The sequence below is a fragment of the Terrapene carolina genome, unplaced genomic scaffold (assembly GCF_002925995.2).
Source record: "Terrapene carolina triunguis isolate 2854851 unplaced genomic scaffold, T_m_triunguis-2.0 Scaffold374, whole genome shotgun sequence".
Lineage (NCBI taxonomy): Eukaryota > Metazoa > Chordata > Testudines > Emydidae > Terrapene > Terrapene triunguis.
Window position 1 is genome coordinate 13,072,546 of NW_020664725.1, and position 27,086 is coordinate 13,099,631.

General features: G+C 41.8%; 1 protein-coding gene across 2 annotated transcripts in view; it reads left to right on the forward strand.

Moving 5' to 3' along the window:
• The first annotated feature begins 300 nt into the window (after positions 1–300).
• SIK2 (salt inducible kinase 2) overlaps positions 301–27,086 on the forward strand; it is a 105,402-nt gene continuing 78,616 nt past the window's right edge. The window contains exons 1-3 of one of the 2 annotated variants that reach the window (XM_024207165.3): positions 301–504; positions 10,847–10,963; positions 19,115–19,178. In XM_024207165.3, coding sequence (XP_024062933.2) covers positions 355–504; positions 10,847–10,963; positions 19,115–19,178 — 331 coding nt within the window. In that variant the 5' untranslated portion in view covers positions 301–354. Of the gene's footprint in view, positions 505–10,846; positions 10,964–17,119; positions 17,163–19,114; positions 19,179–27,086 lie in introns of those variants that run through there. The other variant, XM_024207166.3, reaches the window with a different exon arrangement.

A 27,086-nucleotide genomic window follows, 5' to 3' on the forward strand; every position in this document is an offset into this window, starting at 1 on the left:
TTCGAGGGGGGGCGTGCAGGTAGGTAGCCCTCCCTCAAAGCCCGGCCATCTCCTCCCCCCCCCCCCGGCCACCATGGATCGGCCTCCCCGCCCCAGGCCGGCGGGGAGTAGGCGCTCTGCCGGGGACGGCTGTGAGGGGAGCCCCGCTGCCGGTGGGAGGAGGCGCCCCGCAGGGAACAGCCCCAGGAGGCCGTTGCTCATCCGGTGGCGGTGGCTACGGTTGCCATGGCGAGACTCCTCCTTCGCTGACGCGCGCGGTGACGCGCGGGGGGGGCGGGGCGGCGCGGCTGCAGGGCGCCGCACGGCCACAGACGGACCGAGCCGCCGCTGCCGCCGCCGCCCCCCGAGCCCAGCATGGTAATGGCCGAGCCCCGGCAGCCTCCCCCGCTGCTGCCCCGCGGGCCCGGGCCCGTCCGCGTCGGGTTCTACGACATCGAGGGCACGCTGGGGAAGGGCAACTTCGCCGTGGTGAAGCTGGGGCGGCACCGGATCACGCGCAGCGAGGTGAGGCGGCCGGGCCGGGGGGGGAACCGGGCCTCCCTCGCCCCCCCGGGACCGGCTCGTGAGGAGGCGGGGCCTGGCAGACCCTTCCCCTCCCCTCCCCCGCCACTGCTGCCGGCCCAAGGGCCTGGTACCGCCCCGGGGGCGGCTGGTTCCGACCCCCAGGAGCGCTGCCCCCCATAGGGGGGGCGCTGGGGGGGGGGGGGGCTCCGGGGGTGCCCCCCGCCCCCCCACATCCGACTGCCGTTCGCACAGGCACGGCCGGCCCGCTGCCTCCCCTCAGCCGCCTTTGTCCCTGCAGCGGGGCCAGGGATGGAGCCGGCCTCCGGCCCCTGCCGCTCCGCCCGCGGTGCCCGGCTGAGCGCGGCGGGGGGCTCCGCCAAGCAGCCGAGCGCGGCGGGGAAGGCGCCGGCCGGCCAGCCCTGGGACCTCCCCCCCCCCAGCGGTGCGAGCTTCCCCCGGCCCCGCGGGGGTGTCCCGGGGCCAAGCCGGAGGGGAGCCCCGCGGGGCGGGGGATAAGTCTGGGCCATGCACTTGCCAGCAAGACAAGGTGTAGGTGAGGACATATTTCTTTTACGGGGCCAACTTGTGCTGGTGCAAGTGTGTTTGAGCCGCAGAGCTCTTCCCCGGGCTCGGGGGCTGTAGCAGCGCCGAGAACAATGCCGACACTAGCCGTGGAGCTGCTGTTAGGATAGTCCCTTCATGAGAAACGGCCAGCAGGTAACTGATAACTTGGTCATTAGCAAACGCAGAACAGGTTTGCAGTGCTTAATTTGTCATGAGCGAGGGGCTGGGGCGCCAACAATTAGGTGCCCTGGCTCAAGCCATTTTTTTTAAACTTTCATAACTGATGTGGCAAGCCCTGAGTTGCCGGGGCTATGAACTGCCAACCCTAGAGGTGCTGGGACTCTGCCCTAGCAAGCCCTGGCACAAATTAAGCACTGCAGGTTTGAACCCTAAAGGCTAAATTGTTCTGTGTTCTGCTGTCAGGTTTGCCATTTATTCAATATCTCCAGGTGTGGAGCCAGCTTTGGTACTTCAGTTTGAAGAAGAATGATTCCCTCCTATCCCATTCCCCTGAATCAGCTTGTCTGGGTACTAAATTAAAAACAGTCATCTTTTCAGAAATGCAAGTTACCCAAGTTATCAATTAAATACCATTCTCAGAAAACCATAATTATGTTATGCATCATCCATAATTAAACTACTATAGTCTACTTGGGTAAAAATGTAGTTAGGCATATTTTTAAAATATCCGATGGAAGCAGCACTTTTGGACATCATCGCTTAATAACTTTTAAAACATAAGTACTTTCAGTTACTGTAACTGTATTTAACGAGCAACAGAAAGTCCTGTGGCACCTTTAAGACTAACAGATGTATTGGAGCATAAGCTTTCGTGGGTGAATGCCCACTTCATCAGATGAAAGCTTATGCTCCAATACATCTGTTAGTCTTAAAGGTGCCACTGGACTCTCATTTGCTTTTTACAGATCCAGACTAACACGGCTACCCCTCTGATACTATAACTGTATTTAAGTTTCTTGACAATTTTTATGATATGATCATACTTCCTATTTTTAAAAAAAAACCCTTTTTCTGTGGTGCGATGTGAATGATCCATACAGGCAAGGAAACTGAACAAAATGCACAAAGCACAAAGTAAAGAAATTTAAAACTGTAATCTTTCACTTATAATGATCTTAAGTTGTACAGGTATCAATAGGCAGGAGGCAAAATTATAATTGTTAACTTCAACTACAATTTTACATTTAACATTGTTGCAGGGCACATAGTAGTGGTCACTCTTCAAAGTTGTGTGTACAATGTTATTGACCTCTTGAGGTCTCTTCCAGCCCTACATTTCTGTGATTCTATGAAAATCCAAAGTATTAAAGGAAATTTGATCAAGTTATGGCCTCACTTCTCAAATTGCATATTAAGGAACTTAATCAAATAATTTTTAAACCCTTTCCTTGCTACTACTAAATACCCAAGTTTGGAAATTAGAATTTTAGGTAGTGTTCAATTATAGTGTTAATGTTTCACTCACCAGGCAGTAGGTAAAGCTGTTTGCTTACTGGTCTTCAGGCACCATGTCTCAATGGCATTGCAGTGGCAATCTTAACTTTTCATTGTAATTCAAAAATTAGATCTCTGAGTTTTGTGAAAATTTAAAATAATCTACACTTCGCGTTTAAACAGCTTGGCAATACTGTGTTTGGTACAAGTTGTCAGCTTAAAAAAATGGCTGAAATTAATAGAAGTACATTCTAAAAACTTTACTAAATGTCAATATAAATTTGATGGAATAGGTTTTCTTCTTGGTTAGGGTCTCGTATGCTGTGCTTGGTCTGGAAGTTGTTTTTATAGTTCACATTGTGAATTACTACTGCCAAGATGGAAGTAATTCCAGGAATGTGAATGGCAGGGTGAACTTATTATGACTGACAGTTGTTTCACATGGTATATTTTAAAATTCAGCTAAAATGAAACCTATATCATATTTTTCTCATAATTTTTGTAGCAGGTTTTCCCTTTCCAAAGTTTTGTGGTTAAACCTTGTTGTACACTTTTATTTATTTATTTGTTTGTTTTGCATGACCAGTTATTTCCACAACAAGAAATTTATAGACATAGGTAGAACTTCATTGTTGGGTCAGTCAGTAGGAGCAGCTAGATGGGTTGCAAGGGAGAGGGACCCTATTAACTTTCACTAATGGTAAAGAGAACTTGCATTCTGACCAAGTACCATTACTGTAAATGATTCAAAGTCAGACCGGTATGAGTTCCACCAACTCTGCTTAGTTACGTAACAGAATTGTATTGAAATGGTGCAGACCTTAAAGTTACTTGTCATGAAATTAATCTAATCTATTTAAAGGTGAAATCCGACTGAAACAGAATGTGTGTATAAGAAGAATGTGTACATAGCCCAGAAGGTGGAGTATGGCAAACTAGTTCTAAATTGAGTGTGAACTCATATAACTGCAACCTTAATGTTGCATTTGAGCACTCAAGTGAAGAAATGTGAAAGTTAATAGAAATGCAGGAATTGCAATGTAGTCTCAACCATGGTTGATGTAGTCCTACAACCTGCCTTTAAGATCAGTCAGTACTAGATGCTTCAGAGGGGACAGCTGCATTTTTGATAGGTTCTTGCACACAGTACGTTTGTTGTATCACAGAAATATCCTGTGATCAGAGAATTAGGTTTATGTTCATGAATATGGATACAGGAGAAGTAGTTATGGTCTGGAGGACAGGAAAAATAGGAGACGGCAACAAAAATAATTAGAAGCATTGGAAGAATCATAAGGGAAGCTCAGAAAGATTAGGACTGCTTAGTTTTAGGAGGTAAGTAGTGACATGAGGTATAAACATGAATGGTAAAGAACATCAGCCTGAATCTGCTGCTTACTATCTCATAATATAAGAGGGACACCCTCTGGAATTATAAAAGTAATAAACTTACAGATAAAGGAAATACTCAAATACATAACCAACCTGTGGGACTCTTTCCTACAAGATATAGGGCATTAAGCCTAAAACTCAAATGGTTAATCATCTGCATATTGATGTAAGCTGTGGCTCCATGAACTATCGTAAACACTTTTTATTAACCAGTCCTCATGGTTCAGGACATATGTCAGCCACCAACTGCTTGAACTTGGAAAACCTTCTCCTATAGGCATGTTATTGCCTAATTGTCCATTACATATGGTTGTATTTTTCTCCAAAGTGGCTTCTCTAGGAGGCAGAATATTGAACTAGATGAACGGTTGGCTGATCAAATGTGTGTATGCATGATACATACTCATAAGTGCACTAGTTTAAAACACAACAGCCCTCCCCCCTTGTTGTGACCCACAAATTGGTTTAGCGCACACGGATTTAAGGGAAGCTAATATTGATGTAGCTATGTTGGAGCAAACCCATGATGTAGAAGCACTCCATTGTTTCCGTAGGGCTTGCACCAGCACGATGTATTCCAGATCAGAGTAAGCCCTGTTTTACACTATTACAGTGAGTCTACATAGGGACCTTGCATCAGGGTAACTGCACTCGTGCAAATTTCTCTAACCTAAACAGGGCCTAAGGTTTTAGATTGACCTGTGCAACCTAAATGGCAGCTGCAAAAGAGAAAATCTGGATTTGTGCCTTTTTTGCTGTGTGTCTTATAGGTCTGAAAGATATTCAGCATTTCCCTTACATTAGAAGTTTAGGTCTTCTTTTTCTGGATGACTGGAGGACTATAAGGGTAGCATCAAAACTAAATAGAAATTAAATTCATCTTGAAAAAATTGAAAGTAAGGATTATTAGTCAGACTAACTTTTTTTCATTTGATATCTGTTTAAATTTAGATGCCTGGCAGTTTCAGTTCCCTGCCCTTTCAGTTGAAGGCAGAGAAGGCTCCCACTCCAATTCTCTAGTCCTCTAGCAAAAACAAGGAAGGAAAGACTTACTATTCCTGATATTTTGAAGCAAGATTTCAAATAGGTTTTAGGCTTTTATGCATCTTAAAAGCAATGTGGGGGGAGGGTAAGGGAGGTGTAGACCATTTTTTACCCCTTTTCAGGTCACTTTTAAGCTGATTTAAAGCATTTATTACTCTTAATCATGAAAGTTGTGTGTGGTAGTGGGGAGAGGTGTGCAAATACACAGTGATTTGCAGCCTAACTGTAGGAGTATGCAAGAATCATGTGACTTGCATAATTGTCCTTAATTTGGTGTGTCCTGTGGGTGGTGGCATGTGTTGCCATAGATAGAGGTTGACCATGCTAGAGAAATGAGAATTCAGTCATGTACCAGGTAAACCTTTATGCAGTATACTGGAAAGATTAGTGCTATGTTATGACATTTCTGGAAAATATTAGTGATTGCTAGTGAGCTGTATATTCAGTTTCACTGAGAGAGATTTCATAGTTCAACAGTTTTGGGCAAAAATGTAAAATTAAAATCTTTGCTGCAGTCAGAAGCAGCATCTCCAATTTGAACTCAATGGGATTTGGCCCATGTTTTGTTTTAATCAAGACACTGTTAAGATTGCTAGTGAAAAAGAGCTCAGTGCTAAGTGCAACTTCACATTTACGTGTAGTTGCGCAGTATTTCTTAGTGATTTTTCTCTAAACCTTCAGATCCAACAAAGGGCAAAAAAATTCAGGATTAAAAAAGGCTGAGGTATCTAATCTACCTTTAAACATTTGAAACAGAGAAGCCAAATGTCTGTAATACTCCGTTTCAGATTAAGAAAATATTTACACATATATTACAGTGTCAATCCTAATATAAAACCTCAACCTGTATTAGAGAATAGACAACAAAATATTTCTGTAATTAGCGCCACCTCTTACTGCATCTTTGTTTCAGAAAAACTGCTAGTGCCTAACTATAGCAAGAGAGTACACACTACATTTTATTCAGTTCATTATCATGAGTGTTTTTATAAAGTCTCTGGATGAACTAGAAATAAGAAGTCTTTAATATTTATTGGTCTACATTATTTGATATAAACGCTTTTTGTGTTGCCGATACACAGCTACTCGTGGTCAGCAAGAGTACCGCACGTGGGATTATTTCAGAAATTCAAAAAAATGAACTAGCATGTAGCTAAATAAACATTTACACTCGTATAATTACATTTTAGATCAAAGAGGCAGTGTGGCAACTCTCATGTTGAGTGATCTGTATACTGAAAATCTTGATTTTTAAACATTTGACTGAAGCAAGAATGTGTTTATGGATTTTTAACAGCTTGGCAGAGTTCATCTGTTGACCTACCCTCACAGCAGGTGATAGAACACTGTATAAAGCTGCTGAAGTTTGCTTAACTCATTTTGTGGGGGCAGCTTTTTAACTCCATCTAGAATGAAGAAGAAGATACTAAGGGATTCTTTGGAAAGAGAGCGCATTAGAGCAGAGGAGGTCCTGAAGGGAACCCCTAGGGACAACCAGTGGTAAGAAGAAAACTAAAAGTGAAGTTCATCTTTTTTTGTTAGTAATAATAACTAAACCACAGAAGGAGGAGGGTTTGGATGCTAATTCGGGGTCTGTGTGTTCTGTGGACTGTCCATTCAGCTTTATACCAGAGTTCACCTAATACAGCTGAGTAACTTGCCCATTAGTCTAATTGTAAAGAACGTAATTGCATTTTTAAACACAGTTAGGCTTTTGTAAATGTAGATCTAACCAAGGAAAGTTGTAAGGCTACCAAGTATTACATTTTAAGTGACCAAAACTGAATTTTTTAGAACTTGTTTGGATCATGTCACTTGTGATTAAATATGGAGATATGAAAACAAGTTCACTTATGTGAGTTCAAGGCTTGATGACATTAAAAGAACATTCTTGCTCTTAATGCGATAAGGCTTTTATAAACACATTTTCAGACTTCACAGGAAGTGTTGGCTTGTCAGGTTCTTTGACACACTACTGTACCTGAATACGCTACATGAAAACTAAATGTGACACAGGTATTTGCAAGTTACATAGCTGTAAGTGCAGGGTTCTTAGAGCAAAAATGTTAAGTGATAGTGATAGAATTTTTGCAATAAACAGCTATTTGATAGTGTGGGAAATGTAGAACTCTAGTACAATAGACTTTCTTTAATGAGATTGTGTGGCATACTGGTCTCTAATGCAAATACATTTTTCTTTAGAATCTGAGAGACTGATTTTTAGTATGAGAAGACTAATGTTATTTGGAAGCCATTAGAACAGATTTTCTTGGGATTTGCACTGAAATGTTTGACTTGAGGACTGAATTTCTTGGAGCTGTATGGCTTCCTGACCTTTAAATGAAGGAATTATTTTCAGTCTTTTCACCATCTTCTAAATGTAGACAGGTTGTATTGTTAGGAATTTTTTAAACATCTGTAGCATGTCCCTCAATGGGGAACATTTGGAAAAGGAGGAAGTGGCAGAAAGCCACAAAGAAAGCACATTAATTTAACATTAAACTATAATAAATGTTACAGCAGGACTCAATTTTTACATGCTCAGTTTTCTGAAGATTCTCCCTTGGGGATGAAACTCCGCATGGTTGGTCTCCGATCAGAGATTATTTTTGTTTTTTAGTTGGTTCAAATACCAGAAGGGAATTTGCTAAGTAAATGTGAAAAATGTCTTTTCAATTTTAAGTAATTTTTTAAATAACTTCAGTCAACAATATGGTAAAACTATAATTATACATTTACTCTTGAAATAACAGAAGCATCTGGTATAGATTAACTGTCAGTGAGATTACAGGTAAACGAAGACCCTTTTTACCCTCTCACAACTCATCTGTTTCTTTCTTTCTTTCTTTCTTTCTTTCTTTTGCTAGGTCTGACTGAGGAATTAGGTCTTTTATGGTTTGCAAGACAACTCAGCTGAATTGTATCTTTTAAAAACTTTGTTTTGGGCTTGCACTTTTGCTAACATTGGGAGCTAGTAACTGCCTAACATACATGGAGAAAGTTGTCAACATAGGAAATGTTTATAGACAGACTTGAAAGCAGAAACATTCTTCATTGAAATATTTATGTTCCTTCAGTGTTTTATAATCTCTGTAGAGATTCTGTATTCAAATACAGGAGCAAATTGTGGAAATGCCAAACTCTGTTGGAAAAACCAGCAGAGCTTGTATACTTTAAATTCACTTTTTTCAATTCAAGGAATTTACACGCTTCACTGCAGGAACTTGTAATTGCAAGCCATATAAATACTAGATTTTTTTTTTTCCTGGGGGAGTGGAGGAATGGAAATCCAAAATACAAAAGTGTATATTAAAGAGAGTGAAGCATTTTGGATGAACTGAAAAAGATGAAGGAAGAGCCTAGGAAGGCAGAGTTTTGCTGCTTCCTTACTTCAGGTTGTCCAGAATGCTGCCACGGATACTAAGGGCAGGTCTTCACTACCTGCCGGATCAGTGGGTAGTGATCGATCTATCGGGGGTCGATTTATCACGTCTAGTGTAGACATGATAAAATCGATCCCCGATTGCGCTCCCCGTCGACTCCGGAACTCCAGCTCGCGAGAGGCGGAAGCGGAGTTGATGGGGGAGCGGCAGCGGTTGTCTCGCCGCCATCCTCATGGCCAGGTAAGTCAACCTAAGATACGCCGACTTCAGCTACACTATTCACATAGCTGAAGTTGCGTATCTTAGGAACACACACACACACGGCCGCGAGTGTAGACCTGGGCTTAGTGTGCTCCATCGCTCTGCCTGTGCTCCACTACAGCACCCTTTACTGGCTTTCCCTCACCTTTTTATATCAGACATAAGCGCTCTCCTCTTTGAATCCCTACACAACTTTGCTCCTGTCAGCCTCTGTACGTTAGTCTTGTCACACAGAAGATACAGGCAAGCAACAAGAGAAAGTTATTTTAGTTATGATTAAAGGGATAAAGGGAGAGAACGAGGTAAAAGTGTGCAGTAGTTCAAGTGTAAGACAAAAGTAAATGGACTAGAATAATGAAAGGAAAAAACAGAGAGGAAATGGAAAGTGCTCAGGAATTCCTCTATGGATAAAGCTTTTGCAATCTGTGCATCTACTAAGGAACAGAGTTAGAGCAAGGGGTTAGTGTGGATAAATGAAGTAAGAGGCAAGACTGATGCTGTGTAAGATACCATGTACAGGGGAGGTTTGGAGAGATTAGGCTATTAATGTAAGTAATGGGAAAATTAAAAATTGATCATACAAACAACTGAGAGAAGGTGGTTGGTTTCTTGAATTAGGCTTGTCTGGTGAGTGAGTACACTTGGATACTACTTCTCTAATAAACTGGAATATAAATCCTCCTGGCTTACCTAAAATAGGGGATCCGTTACTCTGACAGGATCTGGATAAAGTGAAGTATCAGTTTGGGGTAGGGATCACCCTAGAAATGTTGGGTAACTTTTTATGTGAGAAGTAGTGGTTTCCATTCTTTTTATTGAGGGAGGAAGCTGAGTGGTGCTTGAAACAGGGCTCCACCCAGAGCACACCTGCCCTGTTATATTAAGAAAATATAATAGGCCAATTCCAGTGTTTGCTTGATATTGCTTTTTTGGTGAGCTACTATAAAGTAAATGAGAGAAAGTGGGGAAATTTGACATATAAGGAATAACTTTTTAAAGCAAATATTTCCTAAGGTGTATGTAAGAATTTTTGTTTCTATTTTTAGTGTCTGTTTTTGGTTATTATAATTTTCTAGGAAACTTGTTTTATAGGTTGATGAAATGGTGCCTGCATAAACTTGTTCACAAATCAGTTTTATTGGCAGTAAACAAATTGGGGAGGGGGAAGTCTTAATTTTTTTTAACAGACTGAATTCTTGTTTACATCCTTGTTTATTCCTACACCATGTATGTTCACACCAAAAAAAGGAATTTGCTCTGTTTAATATTCTCAGTATTTTCTCTTGCATTCTTTATAGCGCCTAACATTTTGTTTCCTTTTTTGGTGAAATTGGGAATCCCTTAAGTATAGTTCTATGTAACTCAGTTCTCCAGTATTGACTGGGAATGAGGTCAGTAGGACCCCAAACTAGCTTCTAAATAACATGGACTCTGTTTGCTCTGTGTAACTGACATGAGTTTCCCTGCAGAGATTTTACACTTTCTCAACAGGTTAATTACAGACATCCTTATATCTAGAACATTAATCACATTGAAATAAAAATCCTTAACAATCCAAATTGCATTAGCTAAGTATGTTTTGATTGCATGTGCTGAGTCAAGAACTTGAGTTCAAAACTTTATTTAAAATTTGTGGGGTGAAATCCTGGCTGCCTGGAACAACTTATGTGCATGGAATTAAGCATGTGCATAAGTATTTGCAGGATTGGGCTCTGGGGTAGAAAAGCAAGCTGTAATTGAAGGTTTTATTAGTGTATTTTGCAAATGAAAAAATACTGACTAGTTTTAGTTTGAGAATTTATCATTGCATTGTCCCAGATAGTGACATGGTGCTGCTGCAAGAAGTCTCATCAAGCTGTTTCATCCCTCAATATTGCTTCACGTTCCCAGGCGTCAGACTGCAGTTTCTCCATTTATTACTTCAGTCCACTTGCTCACATGCACAAATTAAGAGGCACTTGAGGTCTCTTCTCCTCTGTCTAAGCCCCTGCTGATACTGCCTGCACCCGTTGACAATGCTAAAGAGATTTTGGTCAGCAGCTGAGTTCCTGGATCAACAGCATGATATCTTATGTGCCTTATTTTTTATAAGTGAATTATCAAATTAAGATATAGCAAGTATATTTTTGAAATAAAAAAAATGATCCAGAGTTATAGGAATTTGGTGTCCTGTTAACAAGCAGGGGTAGACAAGACTGGAAAATTGATTTAAAGAAAAAAAATTTTTGTTCCTTGGGCTACAGGTGGCAATAAAAATAATTGACAAATCTCAGCTGGATGCAGTGAACCTGGAAAAGATCTATCGAGAAGTGCAGATAATGAAAATGCTCGACCACCCGCACATAATAAAACTCTACCAGGTACAGTTACAATCCTCTTGCTTCTCCCCTCCCCCCATGTGTTCTTGTGTAAAATGTTTATGGATGTCTAGTCCTCTACATCACTGACATTTTATGAGCTGCTGGTTCATAGTATACATTCGGCTTTTATGTGGTTGAGTTGTTTTGGGTGTGTTTTTAGTCTTTGTGCGTGCACAGCAGCTTATTGGCCTAATTCATTCTGTGGTTAGCATTCATGTCTGCCTCACACAGAATAACTCCAGAGGTGCCGGAGATCTAATTTTTAAAAAACGGGGTCATTTAGTGCTGGTGAGAGGGGCTAGAGATACCTGGAGACTGAACCTCCTATTCAGTCACGTAGCAGGTACAGTATGAGCAGCAGCTGTGCAAGTTTCCTTCACATTACTTTGCCTATGTGCCTAAACTGAGAGTGAGAGTGGCCATTGGTTTTTCTTGTTTTTTTTTCTGTTGAGACAACCCACTGCCATAACGTTTGGCACCCTTGTTGGTAATCTTGTAAAAACTTGTCCACTGGGATCTGGACTGAACCCACCAGTCTCCTTTCAGGGAAGTTACCAACCTGCCAATAAGTGGTAACTTTCAATTAAAACCAACCACCTGCAAGTGGAAGATTGTTAAACCCAATCCTTTGAAGTGCCCAGTTCCCCTAAAAATCCAGGTCCCAGTTCATTGTTGTATGGTCATTTACATCGGTGCAAAATGCTGCCTTTCCTGTCTGTGTGGGTGTAAGCAAGTACACAAGGTGCAGGGCAAATTATGATTTGGATCTTTATTTTTCCTAAGTCATGAATAAATCTGTATACACACAGTAGACCATGATGCTGCAGATCCACTTATAGAAGTTGTCTGTAAACCTATTTGTGTAATTCTGAACAGAATCTTTGTATCTGCTGACTAGTTTCAGTTGATGTATGGGGTTTGCAGTACAGCTGGGTAGATTCAGAGTTAAAGGTGAAACTGCCCTTTCCTTGTCTTATTGTGTCTTGATAATTTAACAGACTTTGGCACAAAAAGATGAGGTAGAGGGAGTTCAGTTTCAGACGTTTCTTGATTTGTTCTTCATTGCACACACTTCTTTCTTGAAGTCTGAAGTGTAGAGATGTTGTGGAGTCTTTTCTGATGTCAGGACGGTGTTGTGTATCAGGCCTGTTGCAGACTGAGGCTGGCTTCAGAACCCAATATATTGTGTAAAGAATTTCAAGGCATTCAACAGTTAGTCCTTCTGATCTTATGAGGCATGCCGCACACACTTCCCACTGATGCTGAATCAAAATCTGTATGAAATGATTAGGGACTTATTATGCCAGCTTGTCTTATTGGCATCCAGATGTTCTCTGCCCTGAGCAGGGGCAGTACTGGAACTACTGACAAGGGAGGTGAGCGCAAAGTGGAGGCCAAGGCAGAAGTAGAGTAGTAGAGAAATTCTACACAACCCATCCTCTCCACAGCAACCCAAAAGCTAGAGGAAGCTCTGGGATGGGAGGGGGGAACCTTTTCAGATACCTACCAGCTAGAGGCTGAATTTGAAATCTGGATCTCCCAAATAGGGTCTAAGGATAACACATTATGGTAGGAATGAATGGGAGGGGGAACAGCAAGAGAATTGGTCCTCATCTTTCTTACAGGTCGTCGTTTAGTATATTTGGTCCTTTGGCTCTCAAGAATATAATATTTCTACACCTACATGTTATATTCTTGAGAGCCTCAGTTCCTCTTATTGCCCATTGCAGCGAGACAAAACAAGTGGTGCCCACCCCCTTCCTTTTAGCAGAATTTTCTCTCGTAAATTAGTTAATTCCCTTCAATTTCCTCCTTTTAAATTTTTTCTATATGAACACACACACACCACCCTGCCCCCCCCTCCAAAAAGAATTAAATTTAAGTTTTTTCTTCTGTAATTTTACCCAGTATCCAGACCTAAACTGGCAGATTCAAAACCCTCAGGCTTCAAACTGTGGCAGTCCTGTGACACTTATTCCACTCATAGATGGCCACAGCTGCTGTGTTTGTCGTCTCGGGGAGAACCGTGTGTTAGACTGCTGCTCTGTATGACATTCCTTTTCTGTCTCAGCAACTCTGAGTCAAACAATCAATGAGAGGGACTTCAGCGCCCAAAGAGCAAGGTTTGACATCCAAGATTGATCTGGTCTCTAAGTTCCAGTCAGCCAATGCCCCTGCAGGTTGTCACGCAACATCCAAGTTCACTACTGGCAAAAATCCACAGCACATCAGGCAAGGATCAGAAACCAGTGAAGACTATCTTGGTGTCAACTTCCCACCCTGGCACTGAGAACCAGTACTGCATTCTCACCAAGGCAAGCAAGATCTGAACACCTGGATAGACACTGCTGCCTGTACTAATCCCCCTCGTCCCACAAGGAGAGACTGAAACCCTCTCTCTCCTCTCAGCAGCAGAGTGCTAAGCTTGTTCATTCGGTAGGGGCAAGTGATGCTCAGCACTGATGACGCTATACTTGGCACTGATCCACATCTCCAAACTCACAATACCAAAGTCGGCGCAAAGATCAGCACTGCCTCTGGGAGAAATTTCTGGCTCTTTTCCGCACCTTGTCAAACATTTCAGCCTCATTTTTAAAATGAGGCCACCAGAACTGGATGCAATATTCCAGTATCAGTCTCATCAATGCCGTATACCTACGTAAAATCACCTCACTGCTCTTCTATTTATACACCCAAGGTTCACATTAGCCCTTTTTTGCCATATTGTCACACTGGGAGCTCATGTTGGGTTATTTGTCCACTACAATGTCTAAATCTTTGTAGGAGAGAGTCTCTTCTCTCCTGGATGTACTCCCCATCTCTGCAGGTATGATGTTCCTTCATCCTAGATCTAAGATCATGTATCTCTGTTCAAGTTAGGGAGGATGATGACCAGTTTGCCTCTACACCTCAGCCCCAAATCTCAAGCTCTTTAGATACCAAAGACAGTCCAGACAGGACACCCACCTACCTTTGGCAACAATCTTCTGTGTACCCACTGTAACAGACCCAGACCAGTGGGGTACAGGAGTCTGGTAGAGGGCAAATATACTGGTCACTGGATGAGTAGTTTTCTGTTCCCTGAGTGACCAGAGCAGGGGCTGCACTAGAGTAATCAGGAACCTGCTAGAACCAGTTAAGGCAGTCAGGCTAATTAGGACACTTGGAGCCAATTAAGAAGAAGCTTCTAGAATCAATTAAGGCAGGCTAATCAGGGCACCTGGGTTTTAAAAAGGAGCTCACTTCAGTTTGTGGTGGGAGTGTGAGGAGCTGGGAGCAAGAGGCGCAAGGAGCTGAGAGGGAGAGGGTGTGCTGCTGGAGGACTGAGGAGCACAAGCGTTATCAGACACCAGGAGGAAGGTCCTGTGGTGAGAATAAGGAAGGTGTTTGGAGGAGGCCATGGGGAAGTAGCCCAGGGAGTTGTAGCTGTCATGCAGCTGTTACAGGAGGCACTATAGACAGCTGCAGTCCACAGGGCCCTGGGCTGGAACCCGGAGTAGAGGGCTGGCCCGGGTTCCCCCCAAACCTCCCAATTGACCTGGATTGTGGGTTCTCCCAGAGGGGAAGGTCTCTGGGCTGTTCCCCAACCCACATGGTGAATCTTTGAGGCAAGAAAATCCACCAATAAGCGCAGGACCCACCAAGATAGAGGAGGAACTTTGTCACACCACCCAGCAAGAAGGCAAGATTATCTTAGAAGAGACCATCACTTCCTTCAGTAATTGGTCAGTCTACATCAGCTACACCAAATTTGATAGAGCAGTGTTATAGTCACTTTATTTAGTGGCTGCCAGGACTTCTCAATCCCACCTTGTAGATGAGACAGTGCTTATCAGTTACCTAGAGTGGGATCATATGGACACAGATTTAAAGACGATAGGACGGTTACCTTATAGGACCTGTAGTTCCCTGACCCGTCAGACCCCTTTGGTACTGACCGCACCAAGACCACCCACCTCTGACGCAGCGGGACCATCCGGTACTGTGCAAGCCAAAGACCCTAAGGTGGGTTCAGACAAAGGCACAAAAGGGAAACCTACAATCCCTGCCTTGGTACCGCCAGAGCCACTCAAACATGCGGTAGCGGCACTGAGCAGCTTGGCAGCGCTACAATCTATGGCGTCACCTCCTGCCTCCACAGCGCACAACCCTCGGCACTGACAATCGCGGTAAAGGCATCAGTACCACTGACAACACCCTGCTCAGAACTGATATACTCTCCATACTGCAGTAGTTTCTTCAGCATAGAGACCTTTTTTTTTTAGTCTCGTCAACACCGGAATCTCCACTCCTCGGTACTGACATTATTTCAGCATGGTTGGTACCATGCCAACTCGCTACACAAACCAGATCAGCTCCTCCTTTATCCAGTGACAAGGATGATGATGAGGAAGGGAAAATCTACTCCTCCCATCGCTCTTCGCCTATACAGACGGCCACCAGACCGGGTCCACTAGAATAACATCAGTACCACCCAAGAGCTGAAACTCAAGGATGGTACAGACACCCCTGGATGCTGCCACCAATGTCATTCCCACCACAGTGGCCCTACTGGGACCCAGGGGCAGCATACCACCAACACTACCCTAAGCCTCCCAGTCCACACAGGGAGAGGTCAAGGCATTCTCCATCACCTTCAGTACCTCGACCCTCTGAAATCCTGGAAGAGGCAATCGAGAAACTGGAGGAGACTTCGGATCAAGAAGTCACTGTGTCTGCCAGTTTTTCATCCTTCTCTCCAGATGAAACTATCATGCCCCCACCACCTACGATGGGGATGACTTTAAACAGTTCCAAGAACTGTTTAAGAGGATTGCAGACTCCCTGGGTATACCGCTGGAAGAAGTTGCAGAGTCCCAACATAAGTTGTTGGACATCCTCCAAACTTCAACCTCTTCCAAGATTACTCCTCCAATAAATGAGGCTCTCATGGACCCAGCCAAGACTATCTGGCAAACCCTAGCAACAATTCTGCCCATTTGCAAAAGAGCAGATTAAAAATAATTATGTCTCTTCCAAGAGAGTGGAATTTTTATTTTCACACCCTACGCCAAACTCTCTGGTGGTAGAGGCCATGAATGAACGGGGCAGATAACACCACTCCAGATCCACTCCATATAACAGGGACTGGAAGAGATTGGATCTTTTTGGTCGTAAAACTTACTCCTCTGTGATCTTACAGTTCAGGATTGCAAACTTTGAAGCATTAATGGCCAAATACAATCACTCCAACTATTAAAAAATGTCTGAATTCATTGAACATATACCAGAAGAAGCTTCTATAGTCTTTCTATAGCTTTTAGCTCTAGCTTCTTCTAAGTTTTCACCTCCCACTCAAGACTTGAGGAACCTGGATGATCGAACTCTAGACCTGAAAGACTTCTTAAAAATCTGTTTTACTTTTCACTATTTATGCTATATTCTTTTTGCATTTCACTTAAATTGGATGGTAAAAATAGATTAGTCAGTTTCACATTTGTTTCCAGTATCTTTCATTTTCTGTTATTCATACAAACATGATGCCATGGCATTTTGGGTTATTGGCATTTCAGAGTAAGATTTTGATCTGAATCTACATCCTTATATATTACAGAATCTACATTTTGGACCTAACTTCCCTGTCAACAACCTTTTTAGTAAATTTAGGCCAATTTATTTCATGAATGGTGCTTCATCTGATTTCGTATTTGAAATATCATGCAAGAAACATGTTTAACTCAAATTGCAGGCACCAAAAAATAAAACAAAAGAAAAAGCCCCTTTGCATTCAAACTGAGGGCCTGATCTTGCAGCCCTTTGAAGGCAATGGGATTGCTCACATAAAGGATCAACCCTTTGGTGACAGAATTATTCCACTGAATAAAGACAAAGGGCTTGATTTAGCAAAGTCTTGTTTAGCTTTAATTTCATGTTATGGGAAATAGTCTGGCACTTCCTTTTAAAATCAACTTGTGATTCATAGAATAGAGGCAAATGTTAGGGGATAAAATTAGTAGCTAGCATAAGTAAAATTCACCACAATCGCCTAAATGAATGACAAAAAAGAAAAACGAGGGGGAGAGAGGAGTGAAAAGCAGTTAAATTAGGGACTGGAGGGAAGCAAGGACAGTTACGGACAAAGGTAATGCAACTTTTAATTTTATGTTTGCCTCCTAGATATTGTTGTCATTGGCACATTAGAAATACATTTGGTAGATAGGTAAGTAGATAAAAGTAACATTAGCATGCTAAAAACATTGAGTCTTTCTAATCGATCTACATATAATGTGCCCATCATGGTAGTATGCCCACAATATGAGTCTCAGAGCTCCCTATTTGAGGGGGCTGGGCATAATGGGGACCAAATTCATGGCTTTCTAGTGTAGAAAATACAATATTGACGTTTCCTGCCTCCTCCAGGTGTTGGATTAAAAACCAACCAACCAACCAACCTTGCCATACTATTTTGTTTTTCAATAAAGAAAATTATGGGCAAAATGCACTCTGGACCTTTATAGAATTAAATAAGGACCCAGATATGGTTGGACTTTCTGAAGATCAGCCATTGTGTTCTATCTGTAGAGCTATATCAAATCTTTTGGGTAATTCATGTGGGTTTTATAATTTTCTGTTAAAGATATGTGAGATACAAAGTGAGTGAGGTAATATCTTTTACTGGACCAATTTCTGTTGGTGAAAGAGACAAGCTTTTGAGCTACACAGAGCACGTCTTCAGCTGTTTGTTCTTTAGCTCTGTGTAGATCGAAAGTTTGTCTTTCGCCAACAGAAGTTGGTTCAGTAAAAGATGTTACTTCATCCACCTTGTCTCTTGAATATCCTGGGATCAACATGGCTACAACATGTTAAAATATATTTTAAAACCTAAGAAGAAAAACACATTTCTTCAAAAACAATTATTTACTAGAAACTGTTGCAATAGTTTCCAGATTGTGAATAAATAAAAAGCCGGAAAATCATGATTAAAGGAGGCTGTGCCCACAACTTACTCAGGTTGGTCTGTCTTTAACAAATTACAGTGCTCAGTTTTGTTTAAATAGTTGAGGTCCAAAATGTGACTGACACTTAAATTGTTATAACCTGCTGGAGAAAAAAATCTTAAATGACTATTTTTATTTTAAAATACAGTTTTTCAGTCTGTTTTTGGTCCTGCTACTTGTGTAATGAGCTACTGAGGGAACATTTAAAAGATTAAGCTAGGGTGATGCATAGGAAGAAAAACTGCAGTGTAATCAAGGAAGTTTTCCTTTTGGGGGTAGATTTCTTGGCAAGTTTGTGTCCTGAATTCTTAGGTGAAATCCCCTTGTTTGGGACAGCGCAGAAATTTTTATGTCAAATTTAGAGATGTAGATTTTTGTCCAGTGTTTCCAAATTGAGAACAGGCTATCCTTGTGGAAAAGAACGAGGAGTACTTGTGGCACCGTAGAGTCTCTAAGGTGCCACAAGTACTCCTCGTTCTTTTTGCTGATACAGACTAACACGGCTACCACTCTGAAACTTGTGGAGAAGGTCACTCAAACAGCATCAGGGCTATAAATGTCTGAGGAAAGAAGTTTTAAGTTGTTTGTAAAATTTCCAGAAAGGTGAAACTGGGGATGTGATGGTTCCATTACTGTACTGCGCACAATTGCATTATGGTATCAATGGAATCTCGTGATTTATCGGATTAGCCAGTCTTTCCCAAATGTGCAATGCATTGTTTTTTTCCACCATGACGACTGAGGGCAGCAAGGGCTCCAAGCTTCTTTCCTGTCTACAGACACTAATAATTTTCCAGCAAGTCAGAAGAGGAGTTAAGCAGAACAGTCACTCAGACATGTTGGCTCAAGTGCAAACCACTTTCAGGCCAAGTCTGTTCACTCAGTTAGCATTTGGAGTTGTCAGCTTCTCATAGGTATTATTTGGGACTAAGAATCAAATCTAAGTTGTCATTTAGGCTCCAATTTTAGCAAAATACTTAAGCATTTGGCTAACCGTCAGCACACGGTAGCCCGGTTGAAGTCAGTCACGTGACTAAATTTAAGCATCTGTGTACGTGTTTGCAGGCTTGAGACCTTAAGTGACTTTCTTTGGGGGAGAAGGGCTGGAATAGCTATATTTATGTAGTTTTTACCCTTCTCCAACTAAACTAATATGCAATTTCTCCATCAACAGGTGATGGAGACCAAAAGCATGTTGTACCTTGTGACAGAATATGCCAAAAACGGAGAAATTTTCGGTAAGCAAGAGAATATTTTAATGTTAAAATATTAAATCATTTACTTCTGCGGGTTATTTCATCTTACTGGATCAGTTTTTATAAAATAAATACACAGAGCCAACCTGTGGAACTCATTGCCAGGGGATGTTGTGAAGACCAGAAGACAGCTGGGTTCAAAAAAGAATTAAATAAGTTAATGGAGAATCAGTCCTTCAATGGCTATTAGCCAAGGTGGTCAGGGATGCATCCCCATGTTCTGGGTGTCTCAACTGCCAGAAGTTGGGACTGGATAACTGGGGGTGGATCACTTGATATTTGGTCTGTTCTGTTCATTCCCTTTGAAGCATCGGGCACTGGCCACTTTTGGAAGACAGGATATTGGGCTAGATGGACCATTGATCTGACCCAGTATGGCCGTTCTTATGTAAATTGAAGCCTCAGGGACATTTATACTGTAGCGCACACTTTCTCATTTATCTGCCACGGAAAAGCTGTGACACTAGTTGAAACTGTTTTCCTCATTTTATTAATTGAAATACAAAAATATTTCTTTAAAATGTTAACGCTTAATGTAAGGTTTAACAAAATTCTGTTAAGGAAATGTGGTGTCCTTCTAGCAGAGTTGATTGTATATTAAAAAGCAATGTAGATTCATAGTTTCCGAGATTGGAGGGACTGTTGTGATCATCTAATCTGACCCCCTGTATACCACAAAATAATTCCTAGAGCCACTCTTTTTTAGAAAAGCATCCGATCTTGATTTAAAAAATCACAGTGATGGAGAATCCCCCATGGCCCTTGGTAAATTGTTCCAAATGGTTAATGACCCCCTCCTGGAGTCTGCTACTATAAGGCATGTTTTCTAATCCTTCAGTCATTTTTGTGACTCTTCTCTGAACCTGCTCCAGTTTGTCAATATCCTTTTTGAATTGTGGGCACCAGAACTGGACACAGTATTTCAGAAACAGTTGCAACAGTGCCAAATACACAGTTATAATAACTTCTGTACTCCTACTTGAGATTCTCCTGATTGCATTAGCTCTTAGAGTGTGGGCCGAAATCTGATCTCATTTACAATGATGTAACTCAGTTGAAGACAAAGTTATCAGATTTACACCAGTGTAATGGAGATCAGGATCTGGGTTTACGCTTACTACATAACATGCTAGATGTTCTTCTGTCACAATGAATAGTGGCCCAAACCATATTTCAGGTAAGCTAAAGCACTCTTGTTTCTAGCCTTTTTCAGTCATCAGACTTACTTTTTTAACGTGGCTCCTATGGGGAGTGTTTATTCATAGCTGCTCAGAGTCACTCTACAATAAATTCTGGTAAGTTTAGCTAACATGAACCTGACCTTGTTTCAGTTTTGTCTTTGAGCACTGAAATTGGACCGGGGACAAGATTTTCATAATAAATTCAAATGAAATTTGGCATTTTGCTTGTTGTGATATTTAAAAAGAGTTGTTTTGCTTCTGTTGGTCTCTGAAGACTGTAACCATGAGGAAAGACTGAATAAAGAAGTCACCTCGATGCATCTGAGTCCCAGGTTGCATGCTCTCCAAATGATGACATCTTAGAAGGAACGTGCAGACTTTCCTTTCCTTTTTGATCATTTTAAAACTAGTAGTTAGTGAAAAACTTTGGCCCAGAAATTATTTTTGTGTGTGCACTACAGTTCCAGAAGCAGAGGGCAGGGTAATTTTTAGATGCTGGGACTTAGTAGTTCTGGCTATATAGAAGGGAAGAAAGGGTAAACATAGTAGTACTGTCCTCTCTCCATCAGATTTGCAACCATAATAGATAATGAGCCCGGGCTTTATGCAACAAGAGTCAAAGGTTTGCTCTCTGAAGTTACCTGAGAAAAGAAGCATTACTCCCAAAAGAAATGACCTTATACTGTTCTCTTTATCATGAGGGAATAGTTGACATTTCACAAGACACCTCTGGGGCATCTACTGTCATTTTCCCCATTACCAATTATTGCTGCCTTTATATAGCTAGGAAAAAGACTTTGGATAGAGATTGGCCTTATGCTTTCATACTGTAGTTTCTATTCTTCTGTTATTTTCCAGTCTGAGGGTTTTGCTATTGAAAGAATCATAATATGCCGAGAGGCTCTGTCATGACACATGGTTACGTAGAAGGCAGTGTTTCCTCTGGCCCCACAGGCTGTTTGCTGTTCTGGCCTTGCCAGTTTTCACTGGTGGGATCAGAAAGCAGTTCTGTCATATCAGAATCTTCCAATGAACAGAATTCCCTTTGCAGCAAATAAAACTGAGTGAGAACTGTGAAGTAGAATTTTGGAGTATGGAGCCTCCTGAGAAGTTCTCACACAGGTATTTGGTATCTCACACATGTATCTGGCCTTTGCCTGGCAGGACATTCCTGCAAGGTGTTCTTTCCACAGTGGTAGTAATAAAGAACCTCCATCATTTCATTAGGATAACAAGATGTGAAGGAAGCTTTTTCTCATCTTCCGAACATTTGGAAACATTTCAAAGGGAAATGAATTCAATGTCTAACAAAGGTCTCTAGTTGTCTATGAACATGACAGGAGGGAGAGGATTGGGAGCTTGATTTTTAAGTTAGTATAGGATTGTGAAAAAGAAAGGGTTTCCTAAAGACACTCACATTTCTGGATATATTTGCCATGGTTGTGGATGTCCTCATATGGGGTGAAAAAACTCAGGAATCATAGGGTGGTCTCTTAATTGTTTGAGCTCTCGAACTGTTAACAGGCAGTCAGCAGATTCCAGGCCAGTAATTAAATTACTGAGGGTTTTTGTTTCCGTATCTTTGCTTGTTGATGTACTCTATTTGCAAGCCAAGTATGTGCTTGTGGTTTTTGCCTCAAAATGTTGATTCTCTCCTTTTCAGTGATGGCTTTTTAGGTGGCTGGCACTGGAAACTGAAGATGGGCCACCTTCAATCCACTGAAATTTTGGACATTTGGCTGCTAACAGCACAAGAATATTCAATAAGTGGCTGCCCATAGCACATGATGGTCTCAGCCCCAAAACCTGATATCTGTAGCCTAACAGAGAATAAAGATTTACATTCAATATTCCTGTATAGTGGTGGGTTGGCCTGTTGCCTCACAGATGCAGTGGGGATGACTTAAGACTTGTCTACACTTTAAATGCTACAGTGGCAACGGCACTGCTGTGGTGCTTCCGTGTAGATACTACTATACGGGATGGGAGGGGTTCTCCTGGCAACGTAGGAATCCACCTCCTCAAGAGGCGGTATCTAGGTCTGTCGATAGACTTAGCTGTTTGTGGATTTTGCACACCTCTGAGTGATGTAGCTGGGTCGACCTAACTTTTCAGTGTAGACCAGGCCTTGGGCTTGTTAAATCCTTTCTAATCGCTGAAGATTTGGGCTGTCCTAAAATGACAGATGCCTGACAATAGAGTAAGCAGAGCACTCATCACGTATTGGGTCTTTAGGGCCCTTCTGGCAGTCTTGGGTGATAATGTAACACAGCTGTGCTTGGTTCTGGCCTTTTAGAGGTCTTCAGAGTGGTCAGTCCAAATAGGCTACTCTTGGTTATCAACATTTCGGTGTAATGAGGGTTTAGATTTGCCAGTCTGCAGGTATCCGAAAGAACAAGGGCTATTCCTGTGCAAACAAGATGATGCTGTCACTCAGCTAGTCTGTTTCCAGTCACCTTTAAATATATCTATTGAAATAGTGCTCCCAGAGGTCTTAAAAGATTTAGCACAGATAGAATTTAACCTGGCAGATTTTGGCATCCTTTTCTCTTGGGCTTCTGTATATTACCCTAAACTGTTGGGAATATTTGAGTATAGGCGTAGTTACAGTAGCAACTTTGTAGATGCAAGAGTTAATGGGTTCAGAAAGGGAATAGGGTGAGAATGAGACCTTTTCCATTTGGCTGTGCTTCCACAATAGCAGGATGGTGTGTGGTCTTGGTTGTGATGGGATATGATCAGCATTTAGAGTCCTGATCTGTTGGAATGGGAGAAGATACCTGGATGGAGAGGTCAGCCTGCTGGAAAAGACGGAACTAATATTTTTTGTTTGTGATTTGGAAATGTGGCTTTTCTTAAGCAATGATTGTTGTTGAAATATAACCATGTTGTATATATCAGTCTGTGCACCTTGTCTTCCTGTAATTGGTGTGAGATTGAGTTAGTGCCTAATGAACAGGGAACAGGATTGGGGAGATTTAGGATTGCAAAACATAAACTGAATGTTTAAAGCAGGCTGTCTGGGTACATGGAAATGGAATTAGATGCACCTTAGATAAGAATTTCTAAATCTTCTTATAAAACTTTTTTTTAAAATAGTGTTTGATGGCAATCTGGGGTGATGTGCCAGTATATTCTAGGGGCTGGAGTTCACATCTTTCTTAGGGCACAGCTGAAAATACGTTTTGTGAGCTCCACCACAGTCCTACTAGATATTGGTTCATATCATAAAACCAGTATATGTTTGGCATGGCTAATGGGCCCTGCCATAGAAAGGCCCTTGTCTGGAGTAGCAAGAGGCAGGGAGGGCTGCAGGTCAGGATTTAAGTGTGTTAGTAAAGCTGCGTGGAAGGCTCAGAGCTGAAATAATGAAGAAGATGAATGGGGCACCAGGCCAAGGCTGACGTGCACCAGCAAAGCATAGAACTTGGAACAGCACGATGTGCTGCAGGTTCTGTGTAAGAAGGCAATATTATCGTTAGTCTGATTTTTTAACTACACATTTAATTTGTCCTATTAGAATTGTGCAATAGGATTTTATATTTTCCGTGCTTTTTATTTATCATGAAAATTCCAGATTAATAAACATCTCTTCCCCTCTGGCAGAGGTCATGAGTTAAGGTCCCCACACAGCATTGTGAAATTGATCCTATTGTTTTACTGGTTCTGGTTATACATCCTGCTGGATGACCATGCACTATTACACCCCCAGGAAATATTTACATTCAAGTCTCATGCTTAACCCTAGTAGATGGTATTCAGCAGTACTTAGTATTGTTCAGCACCAATATGATAGGGGATTCTGTAATTGGCTTTAGCCCCCAGTTCTTACCACTACCCTAACCTGCTTACTAGAAAAGCCTGTTAGCCATCCGAGGCCAGGTCTACACTCAAAAGTTACGTCGACGCAGCTATGTCATTCAGGGGTGTGCAAGATCCATACCCCTGAGCGATGAGTTAAGTTAACCTAACCCCCGTGTACACCGCACTAGGTGGATGGGAGAATTATTCCACTGACCTAGCTAATGCCTCTTGGGAAGGTGGATTAATTATACGAATTGGAGAAACCCTCCAGTCACTGTAGTGAGTGTTTACACTGAAGCTCTACAGCAGCTCAGCTGCAGCCCTGCAGGTGTGCCACTGCAGTGTTTCAAGTGTAGACAAGCTCTACAACTTTTCATCACTTGCACCTGTGCAAACTGGGTGTAAAATGCTACCATTCTGATCTGGTAGCATTTGACACCTCCTTTGCACTGGAGTAAATGACTACACAAGCTGCAAGGCAATGGAGAATGAGGCCCAATGTTTCTGAAGCTTCAGAAGGAAGAGATCAGGAGGGCAGAGAAGGCGTTTGCTGACTCTTGGAATCTGTAGCCATTGGGTTTATTGAGCAAATTGTCAGATTGTCGCTCTTCAGTGTGTCTCAGAAACTTTAAAACATTTGCCTTAAAGCTTTTGTTCAGTCCTCAAGTTGCAAGATGGGGAAACAAGGGAGACCCCAGAGTCCTGAAGCTAACCCCTTATTGCACTCTTGCAATCACATAAATGATTCCCAGGCTCCTTTCTTGTTCTGTGCTGTCATAGCACTTAGTTACTGTGTTTGTGGGAACCATAGAAAACCTTAGAATGGATGGTAGGTAATCTGTGCGTACTACGTTAGGGTTCTCATCCAGATTGTGGCTCTGAGCATTACTACAATAATTGTCAGAGCTCTGAAAGAGTGGCAGACACATGAGACCTTACTGTGACATTACCAGCCAGTTATCTTTGGGTCATTATGTCCTCAGTGACCTCTCTGTGTTCACAAGTCCCCTGTGAGACCTGTTCTGTACAGAGTTGAGATCTCGTCCTTCAGCAAGTAGGCTGTTGCATCAGTGCTACCTGCTTCTGTGAAGAAGGCAGGGTTAAAGTTCACTCCAGTAGCAACAGACTGAACTTCTTCCATAATAAATTAATTATAGCAGTCCCCCCCTTTTTTTTTTTAAACTAGGTTTTTACTACCAAGTGAGGTTACAGAGAGGAAACATACAGAACATAACATCAATTAGATCTTTAAATGCAGCACTTCTAAGCTATATTAGCACATTACACTTATTTATAGTACAGTGTGTTACCTCTCAAAGAATGGCTGAAAGCTGCCTTCTCTTGGCTCCCTTGTGTGCAGTGAGTCGCTCTGGCAGGAATATATTGGTCTAGCCCAGAGACTGGTTAGTTGTTCCTAAATTTTGAGAATCAGGAAAGGGGAATCTGACATAATATTCATTGTGCCATTTCCTTAAGTTTATAAAGAATGTTATCCCATTTACAAACACTGTTCATTAACACAGGCCTGTTTGCTATAGGATCCTCTAACCTCAGAAATATTTCTGGGAATATCCAGTCAAGGAGGGGAGATTCTGCTCCTCTAACCTTCTAAACAATTCCTGTGCCCCTTCCCCCCCCCCAGATCTTACACAGCACCACAGAGCTGTTGTGCAGTTGAGATGTGATCATTCCTGCTACACAAACTGGCTACCTACACTTTGTGATTTCATAAGGAATTTTTATTCAGAATTTTAGAACAAGTAATTCATGCCATCTGTGTTAAGGGCCTGATTCATCTCCACTGAAATCAGTGAGACACTGTACATTGACTTAATTGGGGGTTGAATGATGCCCTAAATGCTGTTTGTTTCAATAAGCTTGGACTCTCTACATAGCTAGATTGTATTTGCTAATGGAAATCTTCTGCAATTATCATTCCTGTAACCTTCCTATAATCTTGACGATGCAGAAAGAAAGTTCATAGAACTGTGTACATTGGGAGTGAAATTATTTGACTCCTTACTCCTCATAGAAATTACAGTAAGTGCTGTGTGTGTCTGGCACTTAGCAGGTCTAAAAGACAGGTCTCTTGGTGTTGTAAGAAGAATTCAGTGTGGATATTTTTATTATTATTGTATAAAGTTTGATCATTTTCTGAAGTTAAAGTCTTTATAAAGATAAAATTGTAAATATCTGATAACAGATCATTCTTGGTGATAGATTTAAAAAAAGAATATCTTAATATTCCCAAATGTTAGTTTAGATAGGCAGAAGATCATTTTATATTTATGTATGCCTCTTCCTCTGTCCTTCTAAAGTGTCAATAACTATGGTATTTGAGCAACTAATTCATCTTGTCCCAGAGTATTTTTGTAAGCGCATCCGACTAGAGAGAGCTCAGAAGGACTCTGCTGTTAGAATGACCTCTTATTTGTGTTTTTTGTAGTTCTGTAGTGTATTGGAGCTTTTTGTCCACTTCTTCCTAGGGGAATAAAACATACATTGACTCAATTTTTTGTTGTTGTAAATATATTCCAGGTAGTTAACTGAGTAACATGCTTAAAAAAAACCTGACATTGCCTGGAGCCTGCTGAGTGGGCAACCCCTTTACTCTGCCCCCAAGTGACATTGTGAGGGCCAAGGAGGCTGTGTGTGAAACCCCAGCCATCTCTAAATCCTCCCCTGCCATGCTTCCTGGATCCTGCTTTTAGACTTGTAGGTCGTTAAATTGTTTATTTCATTGTTTTGGTGATTTTTTTTCCTTTCTTTCTTGGACACAGGGAAATGTAGGTGTTTAGGAACATTTCAGGTGAAATTCGGGCTTTAGTTGGTTGACTGTCAGGAATTTCTTTGGATTTAGAAGTCTATCGCCATACCCAGCATGTCCCAGGATTTATGGACTCAA